We start from the raw sequence: 17,718 nt of genomic DNA on the forward strand, positions 1-17,718 counted from the left end.
GAGAAAACTACTAGATCCAGAGATAAAGAACTTAGTCTAAATCTCAAGTTTCTGAAGCCATGGAGTCAGCGTGCATTCTATACTTTATCCCTTAAATAAGTGCATCCCTCCCCCCACTTACATATACACGCACCCCTTCATACCTCTGGACCTTTCTCTCCCTGGATTATCCCTACTCTAGTCCTCCCCCATTCTTGATATCCTACTCATCCCTTCAAAGCTCATTCAAATGCTATCTCCTCCTTGTAGCCTTCTCTGATCTCCCCTAGTGAAAAGTACTTTCTCCCTCATCCAACCCCATAGCATTTACCCTCTTCTCAGTCACTTTTCAATGTATAAAAAGTTTACCTTATTTATCTTTGGATGTCTTATATTTTCCCTTGTTATTAAAACTATACACAATGAAGTTAAGGATTATGTCATATCTTCCTCAATGCCTAGAAGGGCTTTGTACACAATAACTATTTAAAAAAGGATGACTAAATGAGTAAATGAACTGCTGTGGAATAAGTAAAAGCAGCCTACATGGGATGTGAGTTGAGTGTCAAGCAAATGTCTCAGGCAAATTTCATTCACATACTCAAAAACATAACTGATGACCTCTTATGACCACAACTGCCCTTGTTCAAAGGTCCTGTACAGTTAGATGGACCCTTATTTCAGGGGACAAAACTTCTATCACAAGTCCTACACTGACTGTGCTCTGTAAGTAAAACTTTGCCAGGCTGCTTCTTATTCAGCCCTCATCACCTAGAATCCCTTCCCAGAAGCCAACAAAGTTAATCTCCAAATTTCCTGTCTTTTCATTCCTCAAACACTTTAAGAGTTCATTCACTGAGTTTCACCTTATCAAAGAATATTTTGTCAAGATTACCTCCCCCAAAACAAAACAAAACAGATCACATAAACTGCTAAATAAAACTTCAATTATTTCACAAATATTCCACTCCAAAATAAAAGTCCCCTCTTGCTCCTTGGCATCCAAAACACATGCACACATCACCACCATCACCACCACAACCATCACTCTGAACCCAACACTCCCCAACTTAAAACACATCATAAAATAGATTAAAACCGATCAAAGAACCAATTATCCAGTCACAGTTCGGGCTTTCTCTAATGTTTTTTCCCCCTCCATTTCTTTTCAGCCTCCAAACTTTCATGCCACACACCAGACCCCTACCAAAGAGGGCATTAGAGTAGGTCACCAATTAAAGATTCACTAGCCTCCCTCGAAAGGGCTAAACAAGTCCTTGCTGAGAGGCAGTACGAGACACCTCTAAGTGGACCCTGCCCCAAAGTCTTCCGCGCATCCTGCCATCAATGACCAAGGGCCCCGCCTCTTGGCTTTCTTTGTCCCTTTGCCTTTTCAAGTTCTTTAAGTATATATGTCCATCTCTCTTTTCATGCAGGCTGACATGCACTAAATGACACTGTCAACCATATATATCATCATAAATTCCAGAAAATACCAATCTAACCAACCAAAACACTGTTCAGAAGAGCCTTCCCCTTCTGGCTGTTCAATGCTACTTCTCTCTGAGGACTCTGCGTCCACTCCCCTAACACACAGGGTCATGAAGGGTCATTTCCCTTTTGCCACTGCTTCCATCCCTTCAGACATCATTCACTTCTACTATGCTGATTCTAGAAACTAAAGTCAAGCCTCCCCATTACCTTACATGCTATGACATAGTTTTTGGTTGCTGAGAAACTGAGAAAGAGGCCAGCAGAGAGTAAACAGTCCTTAGCCCTGCACGGTATTAGGTACTCTTATCATTATCAGAGTGAGTACACTTACAATGCTTAGTTACCCATAATTATGGGCTCACCCAGGGAGGCATACTGGGTTCCAAGCTCCAAGGGGGAACCCAAAATAGATTCAGCTTGTCAGGTCCCAATGGGTCATTAAATTTACAGTTAGAGTTCAGTTTAATATCATGTTGGAGAAGAAAGGATGGGCTTCCCTGCTCTTCACCCTGACCTCACATCAAGGGGACCCAGAACCAGAAGAGCAGTCTAACCATCCCTTTAGCATACCCACCCACCTCCTTAGGACCCCATGACAGGATGTGGCCAGCTTCCAAAGAGAGGGCACCATCCTCTTCAGAGAGAGAAGCAGAGCTTTTGCTAGGCTCAGCATCTTTCAGTTGGAGCCCCTTCCAGTGGGGCCCATCGCTGCCATAGCCAGAAGAGGAGGGCAGAATACCACTTGTGGTAAGAATACTAACAGACAAGTCACTCTGAGAAGTGGGTAGCTTAGGGCCATGGTAGGTTTCTCTCCCCATGGGAACAAGTTTCCTAGGAGATGATGAAGATACCCAAGGAGGCTTCTCAAACCTGTGTCTTTCTAGCTGCTCAACCAAAGGTGAAGGAGTGGACAATTCTGATGCTGTCCCAGGCTCCACAGACCAGGAACCTGTCCAGGCAGTACTTGAAATGCTCTGTGTTCGTCCCCACAGAGTCTGATCTTCTGATGACATGCCCCTAGTCCCTGGGACTGTACGTTGGTCTGTCCTGGGCAAAGTGTTTGTCCTGAATCCAAGCTGAGTATTCTCTTTATGAACTGCAGTTTCTCTTTGCAAAGGTAGCAGCACAGCTCTGCTGCTGCAGGACGCTGTCCTCTGAAATGCCACCAACCGGCTCATTGACTTCTCACAGTTCCTCTCTACTGGGTTGTCAAAAAGGTGAGCAATAACAGTTGTCCCCTCTTCGAGGGAATCCCTGACCCTTCTAGGACCTGATGGCCTGTCATCTACCAGTAATTGAGCTGTCTGAATTTCCCCCTGGAACTTCTCTTTCACCTGTACAATCAGCCCTTGGCCTCCAGTCCCTAGGCTGGGGGCAGGGTCTCTAGGAGGATTCACATCCTGGGGAGGACTCTCCACAGTTTCCACTTCTTCCTCCTGGGAGGGACTGCCACCCACTTGCAGCTTCTTTGGTGGTTCCTTCTCTTCAGTTGTTCCAGCCCCCTCTGAGGGTCCCTCCTTGGGAGATGCCTCTGGTGTGGGTTTTCTTTTCCCCCTCCACTTCCTTTTGAATCTAGCCCTCTTCTTAGGAGACAAGGGAGCTTTCCCTGAAATAGCCACTGACTCCTTTGGTTCCTTTACACATCCCAGAGAACTGCCCATATTCTTCTTTTACCAAACCTTGGCAACAATGCAGTTAAGCTGATCCTGGGCTCCCGGAAAAATCCCCACCTCAGCTTCATCAGATTAGCCGTACATTTCCAACCACGCACTCTGGTGACAATCCCTTTGATTCTTCCTCCCTCCCTGTCTCTCTCCCAGGCTCTTCCAGATGCCGCTATTCAGACAGCCATCTTACAGGCTCAGAGCTGCAACAAGACACAAATTCAAAGCATCTCACTGCAGTTCAGAAATCACTTGACCTAAAAGCAGACAGAGACCGGATTGGCTGCAGCTTCCTCTCTCCAAATATGAGGTAATTGGAGCACTGCCCTCAGTAACACAAACAGAAAGCAAAAAGGAGATAGATACAAGGAAAGGGGAGGGGGGAAATGGGTGTGTGAGTGGGGAGGGGGGGAATGTATGAATATATGGAGGAGGGAGGAATATGGGTGAAGATAATATAAAGGAAGGAAAAGGAAAAAAGAACAAGGAAAGGCTGACATGTTCAGCATGCAACAGAGAAGGAAAATCTAGAATCCACCTGGGCTAGGGAGCCCCCTCAAACAAAAATGAAAACAATCTGCTGTTACAGTAAGATACATAAAGACTATATGTGTATATATATATATATGTATGTATGTACGTATATATATATATGTGTGTGTGTGTGTGTATACACACACACACACACACACACACACACACACACAGACACACACACACACACATATATATATAAGGTGCCTCCTGGCTATAAAATGCTAGACAAGGTACATTTTTTGGTTGTTTTTGGTTTTTACCAATCACAAAAAGGTAGGTTATTCCTAACCTTGTGTAATTCAAGGTGGAGACTTAAGTGGAAAAAAAGGAACCTATGCTTTAAGACTCCATTTTATTGAAGCATTTCTTATCACTGTCATAAGCGATGGCAAGAGGTAAGAGAAATGGTTGCTACTGCTTAATCCTTTCTCAATAAAAATACAAGATTGTTGTAATGATAGCTTGTTTCCCTTTCCATATGTACACACACACACACACACACACACACACACACACACGCGCACGCACACACACATGATCCTCCCTAGCACTAAAACTATACCAGTCTAACAAGGGACTCAGAGACCTGATGCATACTTTCTTTTGGCAGAAGAAAAAAGGAAAAGAAATCTTTGTTTCCCCATTTGTAAAATAAAGAGTTTAGGTAAATGATCATTAAAGTATATAAGCTAGCACACTAACAGCCATTTGCCCCACCCACACTAGATGATATCACACTGCAGGGCAGTGAATGCTGATTCCAGGTAGAAAAGTCAGAATTAAAAATCCTTACATTTCCCAAACATGTACCTGGCACCCCCATGCCCACGTGGAAGGGAAGCACCTTACACACTACAGATCTGCCTGTGACATATAGGTGATTCTTCCACCCAATTTTTCCTGCCCAAAGGAAGGCCCTATTAGGATGGGAATACTGCAAATATATACTTGGTCCCAGTATGCATGCATCCCGGAAGGTGGCCTGATTATTCTAGACTGACTGAGCCCCATGTAGTAGTCAGAGGCTGCCAACTAGCTCTAAGACCTGAAGATCTCTGTGCCAGTTCAGCTACTGAATAAATTCTCTGAAAATCCACAAGGTCTCTCTACTAAAGAGGAGAGATGGCATTACTTAAAGCAGTGGCTTCTCCTTACACAGTCAGCCTCTCTAACGATGCTCCATCTGTTTCACAACTGCAGTCTGTTTCCCTAAAGCAAACCCTCCTCCCAAAGAGCTGTATGTACTACCACCTAGTGGTACATTCACAGCAGAAGACACAAGAAGAAAAAAGCAAACCAGGATGGAAAGAGAAAAAACTGAGGGACTCCCATCAGTCAGAGACACCCAATAGGGCTTGGTAGTACAATACGCAGGCTCTCAATAAGCTTCCAGCAAAGATAGCCTAAAGTTGTGGGACTGTTAAGTAGAAAAGCGGTATCCTGTTTTATTCATCAAATATCAACAAGTACCAAAGGTGAGTGGGGAAACAAAAGACAGGGATTCAGATCATAAGAAGGACTGCTATGGGAACTTTTTTGAGAAATCTAATGCAGCCAAAGCATTCCTATAATGGACCTCTTACAAATGACATTCAATCAAACCATTCCATTTCTTTCCCAACCTCAATCTTGTCACAAAGCTGACTCTGACCTGGAAACCAAAACATCAAGACCTCCTAGCACAATGGAAGGCCTTCTAGCACATTGTGCTTCCTCACCAAGCTTAAGTGGAGGCAGATTTGTAACAACATCTAATGATATGATGTCTATGAATGTACATTACTGGAAGCTGACATTCTCTCTCTAGTTCCTAATGTAGCTAGTCTTCAGTTTACCATCTGTAGAATGAAAAAGTGGACTAAAGCTCTCTAAAATTCCTTACATTCTCTCTGGAGGAAACCTTAAATAGCATGTAGCCTCGGGCTTCCTTTTACAGATGGGGAATCAAGACCCAGAGAAGTCAATAACGTGCCTAAGGTCAGTTAGTGAAGATCAAAGCTTGGATTTCAACCCCACCTTCTCCCTTTCTTGGTCTCCCCAACTTTGAGTACCTTCTCCTTCTGTATACATCTTTGTATGAACAATTCCGTGGGCTGTTCTCCCTCTCCCCCCAAATTAGAGTGTGAGCTCTCTGAGGGTAAAGACTAATTTGACTTTCTTTGTATACCCAGCACCTAAGAAGATAGTGAGCCTTTAAACGCTTTTTAACTGGCTGAACCCAGAACCTTTGACTCTTAAGTCTAATGGTCTTCCCACTAAACACTAAGCTGCCATTCGTTAGAATGTAGGCTCCTTGTAGGAGTCTTTTTGTTAGTCTTTGTATGCCCAGTACCTGCAGAAGTGCCTTACCTAGAGGATTACTTAATAAATGTGTGCTGAACTGATATGAATTGGGACCAGACTGGTCTTTCCCAGGGCTGCTACATCAAGCTTAGATGACGCCAAGATAACTTTTCCTTGAACCCATCCCCTAATGGGCAAATCTTAAGAGCCTGGGCAATCTTTTACTAATATCCCCTGTGTCTTTCCCTTGCAAGCTGGCTGACACTTTCTCCAAGATCAATTCATCTTTGCAAAGGCCACAGAAATTTGCCCAGGTCCCACCATGATTGATCTTTCATTCATTCAATAAAAACTTGTCAAGTCCACACCACATGTAAAACCCTATGCTCGACAGTAAGAGTTTACAAAGAGCTCTAAGAAAACATCCCTGAATTAAAAAAAAAAAAAGTTGCAAACTATTAACAACCTGTTCCAAGAGTTTAATAATAAGAAAAATGCAAATAAAACCAACCTGAGCTTTCACCTCATACTCAGAAAACTGCTAAGGATGGCAAAAAAGAAAAATCAATGTTGGAGGGACTGTGGAAAGACAGTATATTAATACATTGCTGGGAGAGCTGTGATTTTGTCCAACAATTCTGGGAAACAATTTGTAGTTATGCTAAGAAAGTAAATAAAATTTAGGCATATATTCCCAAAGAAGTCAAAGATAAAAAGGCTCCATATACACCAACAAATTTATAAATCTCTCCCTATTCTAATCTATCCCCTGTATATCTGTAAAAGTGATTTTCCTTAAGCATAGATCTGACCATGTCATTCTACTACCAATAAACTCCAGGGATTCCCTATTGCCTTTAGTATCAAATATAAAGTTCTCTGACTTTTAAAGTCCTTCACAACTTGACTCCAATCTCTCTTTTTAGACTCATTAAATATTATTCTGCTTCCAACACTCAAGAGTTCAACCAAACTGAACTTCTCTCTATTCTCTCATCTCTTAATTTTGTATTCATAATGCATGTATTTATTTTATATATAATCACATATGTATCTACTGTTTTCTCCAGGAAAATGTAAGCAAGCTCCCTGGGAGCAGAGATTGTTTCCTTTGTCTATCTTTTTATCCCCAGATCCTGGCAGAGTGACGGCATATGATGGGCACTTGAGAAATGCATATTAACAAATGCTCTGACTTCACTTCACCCTTCTAATCTTATCCTGATAGCTAGTTTCACTCCACACTGTCCTCTGCTCTCTAATTCCTTTCTATTGCCATTCATCTTTTGCTAACACCAGGCCCTGGATCACTCTCATCTCCTGCCTCCTCTGTGTGCATGCACACACTGAACTGAGCAGGAGGAAGTCACATAACCATGCTAATTCATGTTGTCCAACTGGGCCCAATCCCGTAGTCCTTCCTAACTGATCACACAGAAGCTGCTCAAAACCTTCTTTTCCCTCCTCAAGATTCCTACACCTTCTCCTCTCTCAGTCAAGAACCATACTTTCTTACTTCACTGAGGAAACTGCAATTATTCAGTGTCAGCTCCCTCTTCTCCCCTTCATATCATCTCTTTTCTCCTACTTTTCCACAGTCTCTGACAGTAAGACAGCCCTTCTCTGCTGCTGCTGTCTCTTAATTTGATGCCAGATCTGATGGTTCTGATTGCCTCTAGGATCAGATTCTTTTGGTTAGCTTTTTAAGCACTTTACAACTTGGCCTCATTCTATCTTTTCAGTCTCACTGAATATTACTCCCTGTCTGACTCCCTCTCTGAATTGGTTCTTGTCTCTCTTTTCTATTGCTTGTTTATAAGGAATGGCTGTCTGCTTATAGCAGGGGAAAGTAAAGGCAATGTTAAGACAAAAGAAAGCTATAAAATTAAAAATTGGGATAAAGAAGGCACTGTTGTCCCTGACCTCAAGTAGCTTACAATCACTTCAAGGAGAGACTAAGTCTCTCCTTTTCTTGCTGTGTGTACATGTGTACATGTCTCCCTGTTTGTCAAACCCAGAACATCCACAGGCACAAATCCTTCAAGTATACCAAACCCCAACCTTGGATAATTCCTACCATCTTCCTCATTCATTCATATTTATGTGTTGCTGAACAGGAGTGGAAAAAAAATTTCCAAAAACTGTGGTGACTGGGTCCTATAAGGAATTTATGCTATGTAATCTCAAATGAGCACTGATTAAAGTAGGGCAATCCTTTTGCAGTTCCCTAATCAATTCATTATCCTTTTTACCACATCAGGTATTACAAGTCTTTATCCTGTGGCATCCTATCCCAAACCCTCCTAGCTAAAGACCTTGCCTCATACTTTAAAAAAAAAAAACAAAAATTTGAGGCCATTCACCAAGATCTCCTTTTCTCTTCCTTCTCTTATCATCCAGATGTCTTACCCTGCTCTTTACCTGCCTCTTTAATTCCTATCTCACAAGAAAAGGTACCCTCCTTGGCAAGGTAAATCCCTCTACATGCACCATTGCTTCCAAATCTTCTTGAATTTTGTAGCAAGTTTCACCCACTATCATCCCTTCTTTCTCTTTAATCTTCAATTTTTCCCTATCTATATCCTTTCCCTGCTATCTGTAACATGTCTGTATCTTGCCCATTCTTAAAAAAAACCCTTACCTATCATCCTCCCAAACTATCATCTTACATCTCTCCTCTTCTTAGTTCAACTCAAAAAAGCAAGCTAAATGCTCTCCTCTCGTTCTCTTCTAAATCTTCCCTTGCTTCTGCATTTGTCATTCAACTCTTTTTTCAAACTTAGCACTGATCTCACATGCCAAATTTAATGGTCCTTTTTCCTCATCCTTCTTGACCTTTCTTCATCATTTGACACTGTTAATCATTCTTTTCATCTAGGTAATCTTTCCTCTCTAATTTCCATGACACTGCTCTGACCCGGTTCTCCTACTTGTCTGACAGCTCCTCCTCAGTCTCCTTTGCTGGATCAAAAGTCTGTTCTGAGTTCTCTTTTCTTTTCCCATCATTCTATCTCACTTGGTGATCTCATCAGCTCTCATGAGTTCAAGAAATGTTTCTACATAGATTATTCCTGAATTCATATATCTAGCTTTAGCCTCTCTCTCAACCTTTGGTTTTTTCATTACCAACTGGTTCTTGGACATCTCAAACTGGATGTCCTAGAGGCATCTCAAATTCAGTATGTCCAAAAAATTATTTATCAAAACATTCATTATCTTTTCTGTAAACCTCTCTGCAATGGCAGCATTCCTATTGCAACCTCAGTATTGTCCTTGACTCATCACACTTACTTAACATAGTCAATCTGTTGTCAAGTCTTGTCATTTCTTTTTTTTTTTAATTATCAGATACTTTATCTTTTCCCCCAATTACATGGTAAAATAACTTCAAAAAAATTTTTTAAAGTTTTGAGTTCCAAATTCTATCCCTCCCTTTTCTCCTGTCCCTCCTCCCTCTAATTTAATTGGTAAGCAATTAGGTATAGTTTATACATTTGCAATCATGCAAAACATTTCTCTACTAGTCATTTTGTACAAGAAGACTCAAGAAAGACAGACAGACAAAAAGAAAGATAATATACTTCAATCTAAAATTAGACAATATCAGTTCTTTCTCTGGAAGTGGATAGCATGCTTCATCATGAATCCTTTGGGACTGTCTTGGATTACTGTATTGCTGAGTATAGCTAAGTCATTCATAGTTCTTCATTGCATAATACTGCTGTTACTGTGTATAGCATTCTCTTGGTTCTGCACACTTCACTTTGCACCAGTTCACGTAAGTCCAGGTTCTTCTGAAATCATCCTGTTTATCATTTCTTATAGTACAATAATATTCCGTAACAATCATATACCATATCCATTTCCCACCTGATGGGTCTCCTCTCAATTTTCAATTCTTAGCTACCACAAAAAGAGCTGTTATAAATGTAAATTTTTTTCCTTTTCCCTTTTTTTTTTTTTTTGATATCTTTGGGATATAGACCTTGCAGAGGCACTGGTAGATCAAAGGATATGCACAGTTTTAAAGCCCTTTGGGCATAGTTCCATATTGCTCTCCAGAATGGTTAGATCAGTTCACAATTCCACCAACAATGCATTAGTGTCCCATCGTCATTTCTATCTTCACATCTTTCTACTCATACACTGTAGTTTAGATCCATCATCTCACACATGAACAACTGCAATAGTCTTCTAACTGATGTCCCTGCCTCAAATTTCTCCTTATTCCAACATTCATCTTCTGCTCAAGTTGCCAAAGTGATCTTAACATTTAGGTCTGACCATGTCACCCCCTACTCAAAATAAACTCTAATAGTTCTTTATTACCTCCAGGATAAGATGAAATTCTCTGTTTAGCATTTAAGTCCCTTCATAACCTGACCCATTCATTCCTACCTTTCCAAGCACTCTATCATGCAGTAATAGTACTGTTCCTCAGAAAGGACAGTCCATTCCTGACTCCATGCCTCTGGACTGGCTACTATACACCAGGGCCTAGATGCTCTTCTTCCTTACCTCCATCCTCCTAGATTCCATAGCATCCTTTAAGAACTCAAATTATACCTTCTATAGGCAGCCTTCCTAATTAGTATACATACATACACACTCACAGTTATCTGCATGACGTCTCTTCAATCAGCATGTGAACTCCTTTGTCTTTCTTTCTATCCCAGCACTTAGCCTAGAGCCTAACAGATAGTAGGTACTATTGATTGGTTGTTGACTATAGAAGAGAAAACTTATGGGGGGACATGATAACTAAGCTTCAAGTATCTGCAGAGTTGTTAGGTACAAGGGTACTAGGTATTACTCAGTTGTAGAGGGCAGAAACAAAAACAATGGGTACAAGTTGCAAAATGTCTACTTTTAGCTCAGTGTAAGGAAAAACTTCTGAACAATGAGAAGTAGCCTCAATTGGAACAGGCTGAATCCCCTCCACTAAAAGTCTTAAAGTAAAGGTTAGATGACTACTCTTTTGGAGGCAGGGGAGGGGAGAGGGAATGTTCTAGAGGTGATTCTTATTCAGGTACTGACTGAATGAGATGCCCTTTGAGGTCTCATCCATCCATCTATTTCAAGGCAGGGAGACAGAAGCCCCATATCATCCTTTGTCATCCAGCTATACAGCTCTATAAAGAAACCTATTTGTACCAGGCTGTACCTAGTACAAATAAGCAATTGCTAACTCACTCAGAGAAGCAAGAGGAGTAACAGAGACAAAGGTAAGGAAGGATCTAGGAAGAGAGTCCTGGCTTAAGGGAGTCTTCCACAAGAAAGATGTAGACGGGGATTCTAGGAGGACTGTGTCAGCAGCACAGAAGGGTCACCCTGTATCCCATAGACAGCATGGGCTAAGGCTGCCTATATTTCATTAGGGAACTTGTACCTGGGCATAAATGTGGCTCAGATAGGCAGAGAGTTCTGGCAACTAGAGACCTATGTAAGCAACAGCTTTCTGATGAATTTCTGAAGTTGTTTTCTTCCTCAGCAGCTGTTACTCCACCCTTGCTTTCTCAAACAAATTGTTGCTTAAGCAGCTCAGGGTTCATTTTCTTATTCTCTGGCCTGGAGTTTGCTTTCTTGGAGCCTAAGGATTTAGTTGCTGTCACAGTAGAGAGGAAATGAGGGGGAGACAGTGGTTGCATTCTCTGGATCTCATGTCCACAATGGTCACCCCCAGTGAGGGCTGAAATGTGGAGTGGAAGGTCTCTTGAAATCTCCTCTGTTCGCATGAGAATCCCAGTGAGGCATCTCTAGTCCTCCAGGGAATTCCTAACAATAAGCCTTTGTCTAGCTTCCCAGGACACACCTGAAAACCTCTAAAGAATATTTCCCCTACATCTAACCCAATAGATGACTGGTCAGCTCCCTGGAACTCTAAGAAAATCACCCCATTGCCACAGTGTAACAGGTGTCCCTGTACCTATTTTCTCACTTGCTATTCCTATATAACATGCCCAAGAAAAGCTGACATGGTTCCCATAATTTCAGCTTCTCTTTCCAGAAGGACTATATCATCTTCCCTGTCCTACCCACTTCACAGACAGGGAGACACTTGGAAATCTCAAAGTGCTATCGAAATGTGAACTGCTATTATTATTACAACACTTCAAATTCTGAAGAATTATTTTTCCTTCACTAGCTCTACAGCTTATTCTTCATTCAATCAGCAGGTGGCATGATTCTCCTAGTTGTTATAGCACAGAAAAAACTCAGGGATGCAGCAAGGGCCAAACTTGGGCCTGGGAAGTGTTTTAAAATTACACCTCTTGTGTACTGCTGTCCATACTGTGCATTAATACTGTGGTGATACACATAACTTGGCTCCTACAGTGGTAGGATCCGTGATTTCACTAATGTATGGTTGGTCCTTCCAAGATGGCTCCGGATCACAGAGTTAGAGCTCCATAGGATCTTAGGGGGCAACTAGTTCAAACCTCTCATTTTATCAGTGAGGAAACTGAGGTTCAACCAAGATGAAGTGACTCACTCAAAGCCACAACAGTATTAAGTGAGAGAGGCAGGCCCTGATTCTAAATCCAGTATGCTTTCCACTGTGCCTCTTTTATAAACGATTCATCAGTTGGTAAAACCTCCAAAATTTGGCCTCTACTGGACAATCCCCCAGTGATAAGGTTCTCCATACAGAGAGAACAGACTGTTATACATGTATCTTGCCTGGCCTATTGCCGAGGCCATTCTGGCTTGAGATGACCTTCTAAGAGCTTGGGAGGATTATATAATCTGCTCCAATATTCCAATGGGTCTGTGATCTCATTGATGTGAGTAACCCTCCCAAAAAGGCAGAATTCTATATATGAATTCCTGCTCATTCTGTATAATTCAACAGGAACTCCCATAAGCTTGCCAGAGAGATAAGATTAGATGTATCTGACTTAAATTTGTGATGAGTTGCTAAAAAAAAAAAAAATCCCCAAAATTTCTTGCCTTAAAATTATATACATTTATTAAAATAACATTTAAAAATATCCTTTATTGTACCCCCCACTATTTTTGCATCCTAGGAAGGTGCCCACGTTGCTTTACTCAGAAATTCTGCCTCTGTCTACGGTAGAATCTTTTAGACAACACGCTGAGGACTTACCCAGCGCTCTGATTGCCGAGATCAGCCCCAGCCTGCTACGGTGAGTAAACAGCACCCAAAGACAGATTAACCTGGTACTGGACAACTGGGAATTCAAAATATTTTCTGAGCAATGGCTCTGGGCCAAGCAGGAGTTGAAAAGGCAGTTACAAACAATGCTGGCCTTGACAAACAGAAATCAAAACATGGAAGGGAAGCAAGGGTTCTCCATAGGTTTTTTGAGATACAGACACAGGCATAGTAGCAGTTCTGTATGAATGAGAACAGTGATATGGCAATGCTACAACCACTTCTCAGTAGATGCCACTGTACTGAGGAGGGAGGGAGATTTTGACAGATTCTTTTTAGAAGCCTATGTACACACCAGATGCAGAGATATTGCAGTCAATTAGATTATTTTAATATCATTGAAGGTAAAAAAAAAAATGCTATGTCAAAGTAAGATTTTTATCCTTTGTTCCATCCTTACTCAACCAAAATCAACTTTTCTCCCCATGCAACACTCCCAGAAGTCCCAAGAAGTCCAGCTGAACAAACAGAAATTTCTAATAATCTGGCTGCCAATCACAAGGCAAAGCACAAGTAACAGTGAAATCGCCAATGTAACCATGCAAATGGTTGAGACATTCACAGGTTAGCTTTCAGTGCCTTTTTCTGTCAAATTGCTACTAATCTTCTTTCCAAATCAGACCGTGTCCATCTCAGTACACACACACACATACACACACACACACACACACACACACACACACACACACACCCTCACCACCCAATGATCCTCTCTGTTAAATACAACAAAAGAATTTCCATGCAAAACTGACCCAGAAGGCAAAGTTCCTTGCTTTCTTCCTCAGGCTGAGCACAGAAGCAGACCCAGTAAGAACCCTCTCCATAGGCCTACCTGGAAATGCAAAATGATGGTCCATATCAAGCCTAGAGTAAGCTTGGGGTTCCCGTCTGTAATGTCATCATTGCGAATGTTCACCAATTTTACCTGTAAAAGAAGCACAAGTGACTATCAGAGGCTTGGCTCTGGCACCTTCTCACCACTGGCACTGTCAGCCTGCTTGCAACCTCTGCTTCCTTTATCTCCAGTCTCTTACACTTTCTCCACCTGCTCCTACCTAACTGACCCTTCACTGCCTCTCACCTCAGCTTCTCTCCCTCCCAATCTCTACAAACCATTTCCAGACCCCATCACCCCTCCTCCACAAATACCCTGAAGGTCAATCCTCTTTGGGGATTGTTGCTTCATCCTTCCTCTATTCCTCTTTTGCTTTTGCTTTCTTCTTCCTCCCCTGAACTAAAACCAGGAATACTCCTTAAAGGACACTTCCTGGAGGTCATGCTCAATAGAGGTCTTACTTTTACCATGTTCCTTATTTCCCTCAGTCAGTGGAAGTGGAATAAGGGAAGTGTATTTTTTTCCTGTTCCTCAGTGTCATGGCCAGCCCTGGCTATCTTGTCTCCTTTTTCTCTGGAAGTTCATAATAATAACTACATCCTACCAGCACCCTTAGCAATGTTAGCCTGGCACTTTCAGCTTCTCTAAATGAAAACCTGACAACATGCTTGAATTCCCATCTCTGCCTTAGAGATCTTTTTTCTTCACCTTCTTTCTCACCTATCCTTCCTCCTTTCTGAGACTGACCTATACTCTTGATCCCATTTACCTCCATCTCCTTAGGAACCTGGCTTCATCATTTGGGAGCAATAAGAAACATGAGAAGAAACCTGGTACATGAGAGGTCACATGACATAGCAAGGACAGCAGCATACTGGGTATAAGTGGCTGGATTCTAGATCTGGCCCTACTATTAACTGTCTATATGACCTAAAAGCAAGTCATTTCATGTCTCTGGGCTTCAGCTTCTTCTACATGTGGAAAATGAGAGTCTAAAGCCAGCTTCAAATTTTAACTTTCTATGGTTCTAAAATTTTCATTAATGCCCCCCTCACATCTTCAATATCTCTCTCTTCATTGGCTCCTTTGCATCTATCAACAAACATTCTTGCGACTTCTCATCTTGAAAATATCTCAATACTGCTGCTTTTTCAAGCTACAATCCTAGTTATTTCTTTTTCAATCATCAACTTCCTTAAAGATTAGTCTACACACACATCTGAACATCAAGTACTGTTTAGTACTAGAGAAAAGAACTAGGGACAGTTTTAAAAGTTTTAGAAAAGCAGATTTCATCATAAACTAAGATAGAGCTTCCTAACAATTAGAACCATCCAAAAGTGGAATCGGTGGTTTTGTGAGCTAGTGGGTCTTCCAGGGAATGCTAGATGACCATTTGCTGAAAATATTGTGGAAAGGATTGTTAGCTAGGTATGGATTGGTCTGGAGAACCTCAATCTGAGGTCTCTTCCAATTTTGTCAATCTGGAATTGATCATTTTCAAGTCACCAGGCACTGTATTCGGAGCAAAGAATAATATAGTCTTGAATTCCACCTCCAACAATTTCAAGCTGGATGACTGCGGACAAATCATTTCATCTTGCTAAGCCTCAGTTTCCTTAGCAATAAAATAGAGACAATACCTGTGGTAATGATTCTGCAGGGTTTCTGTGAGGATCCAACAGTAAAGAGCTTTGTAAACCTTAAAGCATTATATAAATACTAGCTATCCACCAATCTTACGGCCTTTTCATAGCCCTTGGCTGTATTTCATTTCACTACAGCAGTTAACACTGTTCACTCTCTCCTCCAATGGCTTCTGGTGACAGATACGTGGCTCAGTAGATAGAGCACTAGGCCTCGGGTCAAGAAAACCTAAGTTCAAATCTAGACACCAGATATTTACCAGCTGTATGACTCTGGCAAGTCATTTAACTTCTCTGCCTCCATTTCCTGATTTGTAAAATTGGGATAACAAAAGCAGCTACCTCCCAAGGTTGTTGGATCAAATGATAAAACCAAATCAAGGTTGGTGAGGCCTGCAGTTTCTATCTTTGAAACATTTCTTGAATCTAGCCCCTTCTCTCCTCTGACACTGATATTTTCAGGTATCATGAAAATACTTTTCATGCCTTAAAGGACTACATAAAGCTGGAACAATAATACTAATTGCTGATTCTCAACTTGTAGAATGCCCCATATGTTGGGTACATGACAGGAATGAGAAATTAAGAAAACACACAAAGAACTTAACTGTAGCCCCATTAGGACACTTATGTTTTGAAATCCAATCTCATGAGGGCTTTCTGTATCAGTCATCTCCATTCTCAAACAGTTTTAGGAGACTTCTAGGCTTTGCACCAAGACTATAAGATTTTACAGTTAGAGTACATTTCAAGAGATCATTTGGCCAAGTCTCTTGCCATAATTCCATATCCTTATTCATTGTAGGATCCAGGATAGATAGTAGTTCATTCTCTTCTTAAAGATTTCTAAGGCACCCAGGAATAACAGAGAGCTGGCCTTGGAAAGAGGAAGACTCAAATTCAAAGCTAACCTCTAACCTATATTGCTGAGTGACCCTAGGGCAAGTCTCTTAACCTGGCAGTGAACTTGGTACCTTTCTAAGATCATAATTTGCCCACATTAGTAGATGGAGTTTCCTATACAAATAAAATCATACCTTTAGTCCCTATAGATAAGATCTCTAAAACTTGGTAGCTCATTGCAGCATTTTTAAAAATTCCTACAGTTAAAACATTTTCATAGAATTCTAGATTAAGACCTAGAAGTGACCTTAGAAGTCATCTATCTAATCTAACCTCCTTATTTTAAAGGTAAGGAAACCAAGATTCCGGTTATTTTGCCCAAACTAACCAGTTAGTTACAGGCAGTCAGTATTAAAAGCTGGATGTCAATTTTGGAGGCAGTGCTCTTTCTACTATACTTTTATTATGCCATGTCTCTTTTTTAATAAATCTGACTTATTATCACTTAATCAATAAGCCAAACAACAGATTAAAGACCTATTACAGAATAATACAACACCTATTATTAAAAGGATGCTGTGTTATGAATTGTGGGAGGTACAAAAAGGGCAGAAAAGTAGGAAATAGTAAGGTGTCTATGGGTTAGGGTTATGGGTCTATGGGGTTAGGGTTAGTTAGGGTCTATGGGTCTATGCGGTCTAATAAGTCTATTAGACTGGCTGGAGCAGAAGGTTTGTGTTGGGGAGCAATTAAAGATAAGGCTACAAAGAAGTAAGGGGCTAAATTATGGAGAGTTTTGAATCTAATGTTTTGAATCTACTCTAAACTAAGAGATTTAGATCCATTTGCTCTTGTTCAGCATTCCACAAACATGGAGCACAACTGATTGGGAATACACCTCGTCTCCTAAACACACACAGACACACAGACCTAAAAACCTTTCAGATCAGATCATTGAAGGTATGACTAAAGGAGACCTTAGAAACCAATTAATCCAGCCCCCTTCATTTTACAGATGAGAAAGCTATGGTCCAGAAAATCTAAGAGAGTCATCCTAGTTCTAACCATCCCAATCTCACAAAGCTTTCCTATAGGGCCCCATTTTTTAATCTTTTTAGTCCCTGTTTAATACAATTATCCCTCTTTTCTGTATCTGAACCTTCTCCAATTTCGCCAATGACCTGACATTGGACGTGATATCCCAAAAGAGGCACGACTATCATGGGATATAGTAAAGTAGCATGTGAATGTATGTGCATG

At 41.2% G+C, this 17,718-nt stretch overlaps 2 protein-coding genes across 18 annotated transcripts in view; both read right to left on the bottom strand.

The window, feature by feature from the left end:
* Positions 1-17,718, bottom strand: part of MACF1 (microtubule actin crosslinking factor 1) — a 398,300-nt gene that overhangs the window by 215,657 nt on the left and 164,925 nt on the right. For all 17 annotated transcript variants that reach the window (XM_072609962.1, XM_072609963.1, XM_072609950.1 and 14 more), the window contains one exon: positions 13,967-14,059. In XM_072609962.1, coding sequence (XP_072466063.1) covers positions 13,967-14,059 — 93 coding nt within the window. The remainder of the gene's footprint in view (positions 1-13,966; positions 14,060-17,718) is intronic.
* On the bottom strand, positions 1,899-3,231 carry LOC140504682 (uncharacterized). The gene has a single exon (XM_072609968.1). It carries the CDS (start codon positions 3,132-3,134, stop codon positions 1,989-1,991), a length of 1,146 nt encoding a protein of 381 aa, XP_072466069.1. The 5' UTR covers positions 3,135-3,231; the 3' UTR covers positions 1,899-1,988.

The sequence above is a fragment of the Notamacropus eugenii genome, chromosome 5 (assembly GCF_028372415.1).
Source record: "Notamacropus eugenii isolate mMacEug1 chromosome 5, mMacEug1.pri_v2, whole genome shotgun sequence".
NCBI lineage: Eukaryota > Metazoa > Chordata > Mammalia > Diprotodontia > Macropodidae > Notamacropus > Notamacropus eugenii.